Source organism: Acomys russatus, chromosome 10 (genome assembly GCF_903995435.1).
Source record: "Acomys russatus chromosome 10, mAcoRus1.1, whole genome shotgun sequence".
In the NCBI taxonomy this organism is placed as follows: Eukaryota; Metazoa; Chordata; class Mammalia; order Rodentia; family Muridae; genus Acomys; species Acomys russatus.
This window is the reverse complement of record NC_067146.1, coordinates 74,567,163-74,582,948: the sequence shown is the minus strand read 5'-3', so window position 1 is coordinate 74,582,948 and position 15,786 is coordinate 74,567,163. Positions and strand designations below refer to the sequence as shown.

The 15,786-nt window shown below is 48.8% G+C and overlaps 1 protein-coding gene across 1 annotated transcript; it reads left to right on the top strand.

Annotated features, from left to right (window-relative positions):
- Positions 1-4,688: 4,688 nt before the first annotated feature.
- Positions 4,689-13,602, top strand: LOC127194189 (zinc finger protein 783-like). Its single transcript, XM_051151513.1, has 7 exons — positions 4,689-4,747; positions 7,182-7,581; positions 7,669-7,795; positions 7,914-8,042; positions 10,771-10,899; positions 11,817-11,924; positions 12,668-13,602. Exons 1-7 carry the CDS (start codon positions 4,689-4,691, stop codon positions 13,405-13,407), a joined length of 1,692 nt encoding a protein of 563 aa, XP_051007470.1. The 3' UTR covers positions 13,408-13,602.
- Positions 13,603-15,786: the final 2,184 nt, after the last annotated feature.

Genomic DNA, 15,786 nt, shown 5'->3' with positions numbered 1-15,786 from the left:
CTTGAAGGGGTCTGGGCTTTTTTGTTGTTGTTGTTTTTAAACATTTTTTTATTAATATATTTCTTTTTTTCAAACATACACATTTATATTATTATACATAAATAAGATAAACTACATACATCAGGAAAAATCACAAGACAATCAGGAATTATATAAATGTTATATTCATAGTGATTTGGCTATTTGTATTTGGCAAACTTGAAATATCTTTCCTATCTTGTTGAGCCAAAATTTCTGAATGAAAATCAATATCTATCATATCCCATCTCTATCAACTTTTTTTTTGGTTTTTTGAGACAGGGTTTCTCTGTGTAGCCTTGGCTGTCCTGGACTCACTCTGTAGACCAGGCTGGCCTTGAACTCACAGTGATCCGCCTGCTTCTGCCTCCCCAGTGCTGGGATTAAAGGCGTGCGCCACCACGCCCGGCTCCCATCTCTATCAACCTAAAACATCCATCTAGATCTAAAAACAAGGGGTCTGTTTTGAAGGGCGCATAGTTCTGGAGGTGCCTCTGTCAGAGGCAAAGGCCCCCTCCCTACTGGAGCTTGGGTAGGCCTGTGAATGTAACAAAATGACCTCCCTACACTGGAGAAAATCAATGGCCTCAAGTCTGCTGTGGTGTTTTGCAGGGCAGCTGCAAGATTGTCCTAATATATGATAAGAATTTCATTCAAAAAACAAAATTCCTGCATCCCCACACCAAAAACATTTCTTACTCAAGAGTTAACTTGTCACTTGTGCTGCTAATACTTGACAATATACTTCATTGGAAACCTACAGCCAAAAGACTGAAACCGAATCTTCACTCAAAACAAAATGAGTAACTTGAGATTTATGACGTCAACACACAAGAACAGGAAGAGGCATGGAGGTGTCTGACTCAAAACTGGTGAAACACAGGTAGGTGTCTATATGAAGAGTGGAGCGAGACCCTGGGGAAAGCTCCCCATGGTCCATGTGCACATACAACATTTTTTTTTTAATGTATACAGTATTCTGTCTGCATGTAGACCTGTAGGTCTGTAGGCCAGAAGAGGGCATTCGATCACATTACAGATGGTTATGAACCACCATGTGGTTGATGGGAAGTGAACTCAGGACTTTTGGAAGAGCAGGCGGTGCTCTTAACCACTGAGCCTTCTTTCCAGCTGCCACACCCCCAACATCTTAACATCATTATCATTATGGAACTGCCAGTAGGCATGTTTCTATTTATTTATTTATGTATTTATTTATTTATGCATATTTGTGTGTTTGAGTGCATGCATGTCATGGTGTATATCTGGAGGTCAGAGGGCACTTTGGTTCTCTCCTATCATGTGAGTTCCCAGGGATCAAATTCAGATTCAGGTTGTCAGTCTTGGTGTTAGCTTTTTTTTTTTTTAAACAGCTTACTCTAACCCAGCTGTTCTAGAACTTGCTATCTAGCCTAGGCAATCCTCCGACCTTCAGTCAGCCTCCTAAATCAGGAGTGAACCACCACACCAGGCTCCATAGGCACTGTTTTAAATGACACAAATTGTGTGACCTGTTCCAACTATCTCACATAGAAAGGCTGTTTGGGGAAAAGTGTGGAATAGCAAGCAGGAAGTGGACTGGTTAACTTAGACATAGCACACAGGGCAGCAATGTTACATACCCAACTAGCTATCGTTTGGGTGGGTTTTTGTTTGATTGTTTGTTTTCTCCCCATTTCATTTTTTGAGACAGGGTTTCTCTGTGTAGCCTTGGCTGTCCTGGACTCACTCTGTAGACCAGGCTGGCCTGGAACTCAGAGGTTCTACATGCAGAGGCCTACAGAGTGCTGGTCTTACAGGTGTGCTCTACCGCTGACCGGTCACAGGGTTTGTTTGTTTGTTTTGGTTTTTCAAGATAGAGTTTCTCTGTGTAACCTTGGCTCTCCTGGACTCACTTTGTAGAGCAAGCTGTCCTCGAACTCACAGCAATTCACCAGCCTCTGCCTCCCAAGTGCTGAGATTAAAGCCATGGGCCACCATGCCTGGCCCAGTTAGGATTTAATGGTCACTTACTTGACCCTCTAGCCAGTCTAGCTAGTCTCATCACCATATAATATTCTGGAACATTGGACATGGCCTTTCTTCAAAGCCTTGCCATGGCATTCCTAGCCTACTGGCTCACAAATACCTGTAACTCTAGCTTCAGGACACACAACACCCTCTTTTGGCCTCCTCAAGCAACCAGAACACCATGCCCCCCCCCACACACACACAAATAAATTCTAAAAAAACTGTCACAGGCCAGGCGGTAGTGTCTCATGCCTTTAATCCCAGCACTTGGGAGGCAGGCGGATCACTGTGAGTTTGAGGCTAGCCTGGTCTACAAAGCAAGCCCAGGACAGTCAAGGCTACACAGAGAAACCCTGTCTCAAAAAACAAACAAAACAACAAAAAAAGTCACACTTTTCCTGTTGCGGTGGTTCATGGCTTGTAACTCAGTACTAAAGAGGCTGAACCAAGACTTTAAGGCTAGTCCAGGCTATATACAAGTTTACCGGCCTATGGAGATCCTACCTTGAAAAGAAAAAGCAAAATAATGCTTTCCTGAGTAAAGCTCTTTCCTAATGCTTTTCACTTTCCAATATATTTTCAGATTCTTCTGATTGTATTGCACATTAGCAATTATTTGTTTGTTTGTTTGAGGCAGGCACTTAGTCTCACAATGACTACACTTACTCACACAGGGTAGTCTGAAATCCACAAGGGTGGCCTGGAACTCATAAGCGCCAATTTTGCCCCAGCCTCCAAAGTTGCTAGGATTACAGGTGTGTGCCACCATGTGTTTTATAACCGGAAATATCTTAGACTGACTTTTGATAGAATCCTACGGAGGATCCTATTATATTGAACACATATTTGCAGTTTGTCTTTAGGTAGGATCACTTAAGCAAGAATTTTCAAGATGAGGAGCTGGTTATGGTGGTACAAACCTGCAATCCCAGCACGGGGGAGACTGAGTCAGAATGATCATGAGGCTGGTCTGTTACATAACAAGACGTTGTCTAAAAATAAATCCAGCCAGACATGGTGGCACATGGCCTGTAATCAATCCCACCACTCCGGGAGGCAGACGCAGGCAGATCTTTTTGAGTTTGAGGACAGCCTGATCTACAAAAGTGAGCCCAGGACAGCAAGGGCTGCACAGAGGAAACCGTGTCTCAAAAAACCAATAAATAGGGAGCTGGAGAGATGGCTGAGAGGTTAAGAGCACTGGCAATTCTTCTAGAGGTCTTGAGTTCAATCCCCAGCAACCACATGGTGCCTCACAACCACCTATAATGAGATCTGATGCCCTCTTCTGGCATGAAGGTATTCATAATAAATTTGGATCTTGTTAAAAAGAGGTAAATTTTGATATAACTCAAGGTAGCACTTCCTACCCCTCGTCCTAAATTCCAGTGATGCAGTGACACATCTTAGAGAAAGGATATCTTGTGTCCATACTATGTCAGCTCACCATACTCCTGTTTGGAGATAATTCCCACCACTCCCTCCACCCCCCAAACCCAAAGATTAAAAAGATTAACAAAACAAAACAAAACAAACAAAACCCAGTTGCAAGATGGAGGCTTATTGGCTTATTGGCTAAAGACCATAACATGAGGGGAAAATACAGGAAACAAAGAAAAAAGTTTTATTCCAAAGTTAATTCTGGCTTTCCTGAGTAAGGCTTTCTAGTTTCAGAAGGAAATTGGTCCTAACTGGAATAGTTGATTCAGAATAGCTCAAGACATGAACCGGTTAGAGAGCCTTACTTATGAACCTAGGAGCTGCGGTCCTGTCCACTTTCTCATTGGAAGCCTCCTGGCAGGGAGGGCAGGATGGCCAACGCCAGGTTCCATCCTGGAGCAAACGCTAACAGGATGCCCTGCTGGTGTCACAAGCTACGCTAGACTGGGTGTGGCAAAAAAAAAAAAAAAAAAAAAGGCTGGAAGAAGGAGCTCTTGCCCCGCGTGTGCTTATGAGACTCACAAATCCCAGAGACTAAGACCCTCGAAGGTGGGTGCTAGACAATACTCCGGAAGTACCTCCCTTGGGTTCTGGCGCAAGCCAGGCAAGCACTCTACCACGGAGGTGCACCCCAGCCACAGGCTTGCATCGTTTTAAACTTGCTGTTTCCCTTAGCGCTTCCAATTCGTTCTAGAAAAAAACCAAAAGGAGAGTTTAGAAACCTAAATGTTTGTCCCCTAGCTTTAGTTAGAGGTTCTACAAAAAGGGCCTCTGAACACCCTAAGGATGACGGTGTTACGGTCGGACACGGAGTCTGGAAATTTCCTGAGCGTTACCCTCACGGGCGTCTTCCATGAATTCACCCGCCCGTGGGCTTGCCTGAGGCCAGCCGCCTGGAGACCCGACGGCGCACCAACGTCAGGCACAGTCCAGGTCGCAGGCGGGCGGCCGCCTGGTGAAGCTCCTGAGGGGGCGGTCCTTCCGGCTGCAGGGGGCGCTGTGCGCGCCGGGACGCGGCCTTTCCCGCCCCGCCCCCTCCGCGGCTCCGTTAAAAAGCCCGCGCGGGACGTGGCACGAGACAGCCGCTAGGCAGCAGCTCCGTGTCTGCACGGTTCCCGCTCGTCCCCGTCGCGCAGCCAGCGCTTGACTAGCTCGGTTGACTGAGGATCACAGCCTGATCAGTCGGCGGAGGAGCGCAGACCAGCGACGACGCGGTAGCCATGACGGAAGCGGCGCCTGCCCAGGTAAGCGTCCCGGCCCGTGGCCGCCGCGTGCGAAGGTCTCGGCTTCCCCGGCCCGGAGCGCCCCCTCCCTACCCTGGCCCCTGCTCAGCCCAATGGGGTTACGGAACTACTACCGAAGCCACCCGCCTGCACCCGGCAGCCTAAACACCAGGCCCGGTGGGTGGGCCTAAAGACCGGTGACAGGGACCTGGCCCCCGAAGCCCCCGCTAGTCCGGGCGCTCAGGTTTCTCCCGAAAGCTTCGAAGGACCCTGCCGAATACACAGCTGAGAGTCCCTGTCGGTTTTTCTTCTGAGGCCTGAGGCTGAGCAGAGAGGAGCCAGTGTGGCTTACCTGCCACATCCGCAAGGCTGGGGCTGGGAAGGGACAGGTAGATGTTGAGTTTAGGCCCCAGACGAGCACGTTAGGAGGAGCCCACTATTAAAATACTTAGCGGCTCTACTTTTATGTAGGAAACAATAGTGAACCCAGTTGGCAACAGGTTTCCGAATTTTGTGACCTTTTTGGTTCTGTTTACTTTAGTGGTTCTCAACCTGTGGGTAGTGAGCCCCCTTGGAGCCCCACATTTACATTACGATTTATAACAGTAGAAAAATCACAGCAAAATAATTTTATGGTTGGGGGCTGTACTTCTGGGCTTGTATGTTAATTTGACACAAGCTAGAGTTATCTGAGACAAAGAAGGCTCAGTTGAGGAAATGCCTCCGAGGTTCAGCTGTAGGGCATTTTCTCAATTAGTGATCAGTGCAGGGGGCCCAGCCCATTGTGCGTGGTGCCATTCCTGGGCTGGTGGGCCTGGGTTTTATAAAAAATAAGACTGAGCAAGCCATGAGAAGCAAGTAAGCAGCACCCCTCTATGGCCCCTGCATCAGCTCCTGCCTCCAGGGTCCTGCCCTGTTTGAGTTTCTGTTCTGACTTCATTCAGAGATGATATGAAAGTATCAGACAAAAAACTCTTTCCTCCCCAATTTGCTTTTTGGTCATGGTGCTTTGTTGCAGCAGTAGAAACCCTAATTAGGACAGGGATCACCACAACATGAAGGTCACATCTGTTGAAGGTTGATAACCACTGAAAGTTTAGTAGTTTTTAGAAGGGTAGCTTGGAGCCTGGTGGTGCTCTTTACACCCCCCCCCCCCCCCCAGTCCCCCACCCCTCTGCTGAACAGGTAGATCTCTTGAGTTGAGGCCTGCCTGGTCTACAGAGTGCGTTCCGTACAGGCCAAGGCTACACACACACACACACACACAGACACAAAACCTATCTTGAAAAACAAATAAACAAACAAAAAACCAAACAACAACAAAAGTAAAATAAAATGAAGAAGAAGAATAGTAGTAGCTTGGTCATGTTTACTATGGCAATTCCGAGGACATTCTAGAAGAACTTTTACTGGTAAAAAAAAAAAAAATCTCTCAGTAAGTGGTATTTATTATTACCAATACATCTCAGATACGTTTCTGAAACCTTAGTCCCCTAGAAGCTTTCGGAAGGGAACCTCTCCTTTTCTCTAGTTGGCTGTGTGTCCTTCCGGGTTTCCTGACTGCAGGGAAGAGAACGTAAGCTGGAGAATGACGGGTTATGGAGTGGGTCTGGAGGCCCTTCCTGTACCTGTCCAGACGATGTCCTCCTGCTCTTTCCACCTGCTCCTACACCTCAACTGTGTGGCAGTACCTACCTACACTACCTACCCCATTATTGTAGTAACTCGAGCAGATAACAAGGGATGCTCAAATCCCTTACGTAGTTTCGTACACTGTTTGCATGTACCCTACACATACGCTCCAAAATATATTAAATGGCCTCTAGAGTTCCAGGACAATGGAAAGGCTAGTGGAAAGGGAACTGATGACAAGAAAAGTATGTACATGTTGAGAACAGAATCAGGTTTTTTTTTTTTTTCCAAATATTTTTATTTTATGCCAGGTTGGGTGAATCTTTGAATGTAGGCCTGCATGTACATGTGACAAAATGCCTTTTTAAGAAAATACTTATTTATATGTATGAGTGCTCTATCTGCATTATACCTGCAGGCTAGAAGAGGGCATCAGATCACATTACAGACGGTTATAAGCCAACATGTGGTTGCTGGGAATTGAACTCAGGACTTCTGGAAGAGCAGACAGAGCTCTTAACCACTGAGCCACCTCTCCAGCCCCCTCCTCCCCCCCCCCTGCCCCCTTTTTTAAAAAAAGACACTGTTATACTATTCAGTCCTGGCTGGTCTGGAACTTGCCCTGTAGATCAGACCAGGCTGGCCTTGAGCTAACAGAAATCAACCTGCCTTTAGCTGCCAAGACAGTGCCAGTCTACCTGGCTGGTGTCAGCTCCTGAGTCTAGGCTAGCCTGGAACTCACTGCCTAGCTGAGGCTGCCCTTGAGCTTGAGGTTTGTGAAACGTTGGGATTATAAATAAGGCACCACCATGCCCAGTTTACAGTGTGGATATTTTGATTCTCCTGTCCTCTGAGCAGCTTTCTGAGGGTGATAAGCAGATGTGTAACAGAGGCCTCCCACCCCTTTCTCTTCACCCAGCCAAATGCAGAGAAGAGCTCATACCTCTGCTCCACAGAGATCACACTGTGGACGGTGGTGGCTGCCATTCAGGCCTTGGAGAAAAAAGTGGATTCTTGCCTGGCCCGCTTGCTGACTCTGGAAGGACGCTCAGGGATAGCCGAGAAGAAACTGGCTGACTGTGAGAAGACAGCTGTGGAGTTCAGCAACCAGCTGGAGGGCAAGTGGGCCGTGCTGGGGACCGTGCTGCAAGAGTACGGGCTGCTGCAGCAGCGCCTGGAAAACATGGAGAACCTCATGCGTAACCGGAACTTCTGGGTCCTGCGGTTACCCCCTGGCAGCAAGGGCGAGGTCCCCAAGGTAGCCTTTGGATGCCCTGAGATAGGGAGCCTGAGAGTCCATGCCTGCAAGCATGTGGGTGAAACAAGTGTGACACTGTGGTTTCAGGTACCCCTGACCTTTGATGATGTGGCCGTGTATTTCTCTGAATTGGAGTGGGGCAAGCTGGAGGACTGGCAGAAGGAGCTCTACAAGCACGTGATGAGGGGCAACTATGAGATGCTGGTCTCCCTGGGTAAGGCTGCAGAGGAATACCGGGGCTTCCATCCAGCGGTGGCTTCCTGCAGTCTTTGCCTTTGCTTTGAGCAGCCAGACTCAGATCTTACCCCACGCCCTCCCCATTCTGTATGCAGATTATGCCATCTCCAAACCAGACATCCTCACGAAGATAGAGAGAGGAGAGGAGCCCTGTCCTTCAGGCTCCTGGGGCCAGGAGAAGGGGAGTGAGGAGGAGACAGTATGCCTAAGGAAACCAAACACTGGTAAGTACTAGCACATATTGGGAGCTGCTGGGGCAAGGTGGACATCAAACTACCTTCCTGGGTATATTGGACCATTTGGAGCTGGGAGGGAGCACAGGCCCTTTACCCAGAGTGGGCTGTGCTTTGAGGCTGCTCTGAGAGAGAATAAACAGAAGGCTACTCCTTAGAGCTGTAAGGATTCTCCTGCCTCTTTATAGGAGGCACCAGCACAGAGGGGGTGGTCGTGAGGTTAGAGGCAGCAAACACAGGTCAAGGATAGGACAGGCATCTCCTGAGTGGGCCGGTGGTCAGCTATGGTAAAGCACAGTGGTGTCTGCCTTGGGCCACCTCACTATTGGTCAGCTCTGCCAGCAGCAGGAGACTACTGCTGCTGTAGCACTTGTCTCTGGGATGGGTCTTTGGGGGACAAGGCTGGGCTGCTCCATAGCCTGTGTTTAGCAATGGCTCCAGAGAGAATATTATTGACTCCTCTGGGGGCTGGAGAGGCTCAGTGTTTAAGAGCACTCACTGCTTTCACAGAGGACTCATGTTCAGTTCCCAGCACGCACATGGCTGCTTTTAGTTGTCTGTAACTCCGGTTTTAGGGAATCTGGTGCTCCCTTCTGGCCTCTGTAGGAAGGAGGCACACATGCAGTGTACATATATACATATATATGCTGGCAAAACACTCATGTACACACAAGCATACATATTTATTTACTTATTTTCGGTTTTTAAAGTCAGGGTCTCACTATTACATAGATCTGGCTGTCCTGGAATTCACCGTGTAGGCCAGGCTAGCCTTGAACTCAACGGAGATCACCTATTTCTGCCTCCCAAGTGTTAGAATTAAAGATATGTGTCTTCATGTTTGGCTAAAGACTTCATTTAAAAAAATTAAGGCATGGTGGCTCATGCTTTAATCCCAGCACTCAGGTGGCAAGGGCAGGTGGATCTCTGTGAATTCAAGGCCAGAGTGGTCTACACAGAGAAACCCTGGCTCAGGAAACAAAAGACAAAACAAAACCAAAAAAGCGGGGGGGGGGGGGGGGGGGGGGGGGGGACGGACGGGCAAGAAAAACCCAACATAAGCCAAAGTAGAACAGGACAGTAACAGATCGGCACTGATCTTCAGCAGTGAGTTTTAGGCAAGCCTGGGCTACAGGGTGGGATCCTATGTGAAAGGAATGTGACTGGGCCCCAGGTGAAAGAAGTCTTTGGGGGCTTTGTTCCATTGAGAGGTCTTTGATACCCCCCACTGAGAGAAGCCTCTGTGATAGAAGTAAAGGAGCCTTTTGGGCCCAGGGATTAAGGACTGGACCAGGGACACCAGCCGGCTATTGTATTGCAAATCGACCATAGATGGGAGGAGGGAACCAGAGGAGAGACTTGGGGTTCCAGGCCGGCTGGGAGAGGCGGCAGGGTCAGACTGCTTCGATGGGGAGAGGCTCTGTGTACAGGCCCTGAGACTCTAAGGGAATCGCCCCTCGGAACTGATACCTGGAAGGTTTATTTTTATCCTTCTTACCCTCCTTTCCTTCCTGCTTAGGATAGTTGAGTTGTAAGGAAGATCCCTTTGTTTAATAAGTTCATAATAAAGTCCTATTGTTAAGGAACAAAAACCACCAATCCTGTGTCAAAAAGAAAAGAAAGAAAAGTCAGTGATTGAGATTTTGCCAACCATCTCCCTTTTTCTAGACATTTTCTACCACAGTATCATCACCTACCCACAGAAAATCATCTTAATACCTGGTCTTTATTTTGTTTTCAGTAGGAACTTGGATCCTAGTTTGTTTGTTTGTTTTTTTAAGATTTATCTATTTATTGTATATGAGTGCTTTATCTGCAGAAGAGAGCATCAGATCACACTATAGATGGTTTCGAGCCACTATGTGGTTGTTGGGAATTGGTCTCAGGACCTCTGGAAGAGCAGGCGGCGCTCTTAACCTGAGCTATCTCTCTAGCCTGTTGGATCCTAGTTTTAATGACGCAAAGTCCATATACTGTATTGGGTTTATGTCTTTTAAATCTATAAAAAGCCCATCAAAGTCCTCCTACATTTTCAACAGTTTTACTGAAGTGTAATTTATGTACCATACAATTCACCTATTAAAGTATAACCCTAACTCCTCAGGGTCTGAGGTGGGAGGATTGTAATCTTTTGAAAAACAAACAAACAAACAAATAGCACAGCCGGGCGTGGTGGCGCACGCCTTTAATCCCAGCACTCGGGAGGCAGAGGCAGACGGATCGCTGTGAGTTCGAGGCCAGCCTGGTCTACAAAGTGAGTCCAGGATGGCCAAGGCTACACAGAGAAACCCTGTCACGAAAAACCAAAAAAAAAAAAAGCAAATAGCTAGGGAAGAATCTGGAGTCCATGTTTAACCAGGGACTATAGAACAGGCTGGTAAAGCGAACTATGCTATGGGCCAGGAGACTCATAGATGAAAGCCTGCTTAGCCTACAGAAGGAGTTCAAGGCCAGCCTGGGCCACTTAGTGAGATCTTATCTCAAAAGTAAAAAATGGAAATAGGGCTGGTGAGATGGCTTAGCAGGGAAACACACAAAAAGAGGTTTGAGACAAGAATGGAGCTGCAGGCAATGGGCGTGGCCACTGTATCTTTACATTCTGCCTTTGGTCTGATAGCCCCAGATCCCACAGACTACTTTTAGTGTGGCCCCAGAGTCACTGGCCACCTGCCTGGGAGACCTTGGCATAGGGCTCAATGACATTGGTTTGTGTTTCTAGGCATCTCTCTGAGTCCAGAGCAGGCCCCAAGTCCAACCAGACTTCCCCAGAAGAAACAAAAAAAAAGGCTGACACCTAAGCAGCAGCAGCAAGTGGAAGCAAGTGTGGCTCCACCTGAGCCAGGCGCTGGTGAGTGGGGCCAGCAGGACAGCAACACTGGTGTTCTCAAGTGTAAGAAACAGGCCAAAGGGTGAACTATGCTGGCTTGGCTCTTGGAAGGTGGGCCTTGGAGAGGTAGGTTTAGTCTCTTCAGTGCTTAGATGTCTATGACTGGCACTGTGGGGGCCTGGCCATACCTGTCTAGCTGGAGGAAGGGGATGAGTGTGGATGGGGCCTGCTGGAGCTTTTCACAGCGGTCATGTGAGCATGGTGATCTGGGTCCTAGTGTGGCATTAGCGTGGCATGCTGCAGTTTCTCAGTATTCTTTCTGAAAACTTGTTGAGAACTCTGACTTCTCATTCTTTCAGGATTCTGTGTCTGCTTGTGTTTACAGGCAGCTCTTGCTGGTCCTTCTCTGAGACTGACTCAGAGGATGTGAGCCTCCTGCACTGAGCTGGGCTTTCCTCTCTTTCCTTATTCTCCCTTCTTGCTGCTGGCCTCACTCCCAATCCTTGCTGCCTTCCTGCTAGTGGTTTCTCTGCATTTCCCCTCACAGGACATGGCTTGTCCCTTCTCTGTGTTCCTCCCAGCCACTGTTAGCTCAAGCTGTATGCATGGAGTTTATGAAGTGGGACCTCGGGTTGGACAGTGTCCTTCCCCATTGCTGACCTGGGACTCTGTGCTGGGGCCTTTCCAGACCTTCTGTTATTTTGAGGCTGATGAAGGTGACAGATGTGGAGGGACATGTTATGAACCTGGGCCTACATGGGACTGGGGATGTGGCTGTCATAGCTCTGTTCTCATCTCAGAAGCCTTCCAGGTGGAAGCCTGAAGATCTCTTCTTCCTGGCAGGCCCTTAAGCATGTCTAGAGCCTGCTGAGGAAACGGCCATGTTTCTTGTGATACTTGTGTCAAGAATAGCCCTCATTTCACTCTCCCTCTCACAGGGATTCGAGCAAGCACCAGCTCTTTATCAATTAAACAGGAAGGAGACTCCGCAGAGGGCCAGTTGCCACCCTCCCTTCCCACAGATAACCTGCCTTCTCTGGGGCCAGGTAAGTGAAAGGAGGGGCCACATGTGGCTGTGGCAGAGCCCCATAGATGTTCAGAGGGCTGTTTGGTAGTAACAGTCAGCCTGTGATCAAGTGGCCTTACTGGAAAGTTACTGCTTGAAGACATGCTGCATATCTTAGGCTGTTCATACGGTGTACTCCAGTCCCACAGTAACCCTGTGAGGTGGCCTACTTAGATTTACAGCCTGTGGTATTTTGCACTTTGCATGTTGACCTAAAGTTGAAGTGTAGGTAGAGTCCATGAATTTTGATGGGGTTCAATGCCTTTATTCTCTAAACTTGAGGACCAGTATCCTCACTCCACTCAGTCTATGTTTTTGGAAGCAGATGGGGCCCATGGGTGCCCTGTCCTTCTCAGATTGTAACTGTTGTTATCACAACATTTTGGGTCTTGCTAGCACCATGGCCATGACTGTCTCCCTCTAAATTCCCCTCCATTTGTCTCCCAGAATCAAATGCTGGACTCCACAGGGTCCCTGGCTCCTGGCTTCCATAGCTCTCTTCCTCCTCTGCTGTTTTTAGCTCAGCGTCCAGGAATGAGTCATAAGATAGCAAACTGAGCTGAGTTAGGCATGAGGCAATACCTGCCCCAGGGTTTGTGACTAGGACCCCTGACCTGCTCTGATGTCACTGACAGAAACTGGGGAAGAAGGAGAGGCTTGAAACTGAACAAGACCTGGATCAAATGGTGGTCCTCTTGGAACCAGTAATGATTGCTTTGCCAGGTGGTGATGCTGTGACCATCAAGACAGAAGCCCCATCTGAGGATGACCCTGAGCAGCACCTTCTGGAGGCCCCTAGGCAGTTCACACATCGAGTCCACAAAAGGCCCAGAAATAAGACTAAAGGCTCCAGACAGCATCATGCCCAGGGAGTACCTCGGGTGCAGATTGGGGAACCCCAAGCAGCAGAGGCTGTGGGCGAGCCACCTAGTATCCTCCCCCGACCACGGGAGCGGGCATTCCTGTGCCCTGACTGTGGTCAGAGCTTCCACTTGAAGATTAATCTGACAATCCATCAGCGGACCCATGTAGAAGAGGAACACAGTGAGGCTTTCAGTGGCTTGCCTGCTGGGTTGGAGGAAAGCCACTCCACACTGGAACCGGGGGAGGTGGTGGTGCCTGGCCCTGTAATTCGCTGTCTACCTGAGGAGTTCACAAGCCATGGTTCCCTGGCAAGCTATGCCATCATGGGACGAAGGCCAGCAGCTAAGGTTTACCACTGTAGTAAATGCCTGCACTCCTTTCAGCAACGGAAGAGCCTGATACTGCACCAGCGTCAGCACACAGGCAAAAGGCAGGGCTGGCCGGCTTGTCCCTACTGTGGCAAGGCCTTCCGCCGGCCCTCAGACCTCTTTCGTCACCAGCGCATCCACACTGGCGAGCGTCCCTATCAGTGCCCTCAGTGTGGCCGAGCCTTCAACAGGAACCACCACCTGACTGTCCACATGCAGACCCATTCCTGAAGCCAGGCAATCCTGCATTTCCTCATGCCTTCTGTCCTCCAGGGGAGCCCAGCCTGGAAGAGGAAGGCTGACAGGAGCCTGCCATGAGACCTTTGGCTGTCCTGGTAGGACCTGTATTACCTGTATTACCTCAGGGCCTTTCTCTTGTGCCTGACCTGACATTGGTCCCTCTATCTGGGATGGCTTTGGAGAGTTTGTTTTCCATTAAAATGGGAAGAAGCTGGTTTTTTGGTGACTGTAAGTGTGACAGGGAGCTTCTGTCTCCTAATTCCTCCTTTTGAACATTCCTGACTTGTGAAAGATTCCTTAAGGTAGGGCCTGGCATTGTAATCAGTAGGAACAGAGACTGTGTCTCTTCCGGGATGGGACCAGAGAGGCCTCAGGGGGAAATGGTTCGAATGGACAAAAGTCTGTAGTCCACCTGAGAGTAGTTGGCGGATGCCTAAGAAAAGGCACAGGAAGTTTGCTTTCTTTCTTTTCTTTGTTACTTTGAGATTTTTCTTGACAACCAGAAGCTCCTTAAGGACAAGAACATTCTGCTACCTCCTCCATGTGGTGCTGACAGGGTGGAAGGACCAGCTTAGTGTTGACTTGTTTAGTGGGGATGCCCCGAAAGCAGAGTACGCAGGGGTTTTGAGTGCCTAGAGTGGCTCAGTCTTCCCAGCTTCCCACTCACATGGCAGCCACATCCATTGTGACCCACTGTGAGTTGTGAGGGAAATGGAAGCTCGGGATGGATTATTCCTCTCAGGTCTCAGGGTTGACAGTGTGGTAGACCCATTGCAACAGGCCTGCAAAAATACCTCAGGGGAATGTAGAGCAAGCCCAGGAAGCACCTGCCTAGAGAACTCTGGGACCGCAGCTAGGCAGTCCTTCAGCTCTGTATACATAATCAATAAATCTGTGACAAGGAGAACAGCCCTAAGTTGTCACCTTAGAGTTGTCTGTGTCAAAAGAGGCACTAGACAAATATGCCTTGTTTTGTCCTTCCTTTTAAGTCTGGGTCTCTTTCCTTTGTTGATCTTGTGCTCTTTGTCCCCAGAAAGAGTCCTTCAGGAAAGACCTTTCTCTTTTGCCACTTGGCAGTTCCTTCACTTTCTGGGTGAGCTGGTAATTTAGGGGCCCTTCAGAAGCACAAGTTCAAGACCAGGAATTTGAGGTGATAGCATCAGGCCTCCTAGTCTTGGGGGCGGGTGGTTTGTTGTGCCTCTTTGCCACACCACTTTGGGTGCTGCCTAGACAGCCTGGTGGGTGCTTCGGAAGCTGAGGTGATGGATCCCAGTTCTCCTGATAGTTTACTTTCTTGTTTTGCTCAGACACCAGAGCACATTCAGGGGGGCTCCCAGGTGCCTCCATCCCTGGCTGTGCTATTTCCTGATGTCCTTCAGACTCTTGCCATTCAAAATTCCTGCCATCGTTCCTGGGGCAGGGGTAAGGAAGCAAGTAAGTCTGTGGCAATTTGACCGTGGTTCTGGATCTACTTGCCTGCTCACCCAACTGTTGCTTAGGCCCTACAAGCAGAACAGCAACTGTTAATGAGTGCTCAGACAGGATGGGCACAGTGTAGCTTTCCCAAGCGTAATCCTCAACAACAAGAGCCCACTGCTGCTGTTCTGGAGGTTCCTAGGCCTCTTTTCTAATGCTTTAAATGCTCTCTGGAAATAAGTATTCTATATTTGAAGCACAAATTCAAGTGCTAGAGGTGGGGAAAGGGGTGCTGTGTCGTCCTGGCTGGCCTTGGCCTTGCCATGCTTTTCCTACCTCTATCTCCAGAGTGCTAGGATTTACTTGCCTGTGCCATCATGCCCAACTGGGCTTACTGCATTTGTTCTGGAATTCAATAGGACATGTTAGATAGTGGTTTGAGTTAAAAATGGACAAAGGGCCTTGCGGTGCCTTATGCCTTTAGTTCCAGCACTTGGGGAGGCAGAGACAGGTGGATCCCTATGAGTTTGAGGCCAGCGTGGTCCACAAAATGAGTTCCAGGACAGCCAGAGCTATACAGTGAATCCCTGTCTCGAAAAATAATTAAAACGAACAAAGGATGCTTGGTTGCAGGAGCCCAGAGATGGAGTCCTAGTTGGATCCCAGGCTCTTCTAGCTCATTTTGTAAAACAAAGAAATGGTTGGGTCACAAGGCCCTGAGAACGATGGAGGTGTCAATTTCGGCCTAATCTGTGCTCTATAAACACATTTGAATAAGCAACTGCGTGATCGTGGCCTAGTTTGTTCGGGGAAGTCTGAGCTGGTGATTTCAGTGGTTTGCTTGGCTCAACACAGGTTGAGTTCATGAGTAAAGGAGCCAGACACCTGGCGCTCACACCTGCGGGGCGGGGCTTCGCGCTAGCCATGCGCCCAGCTAGCCAGTTGAATTTGGGC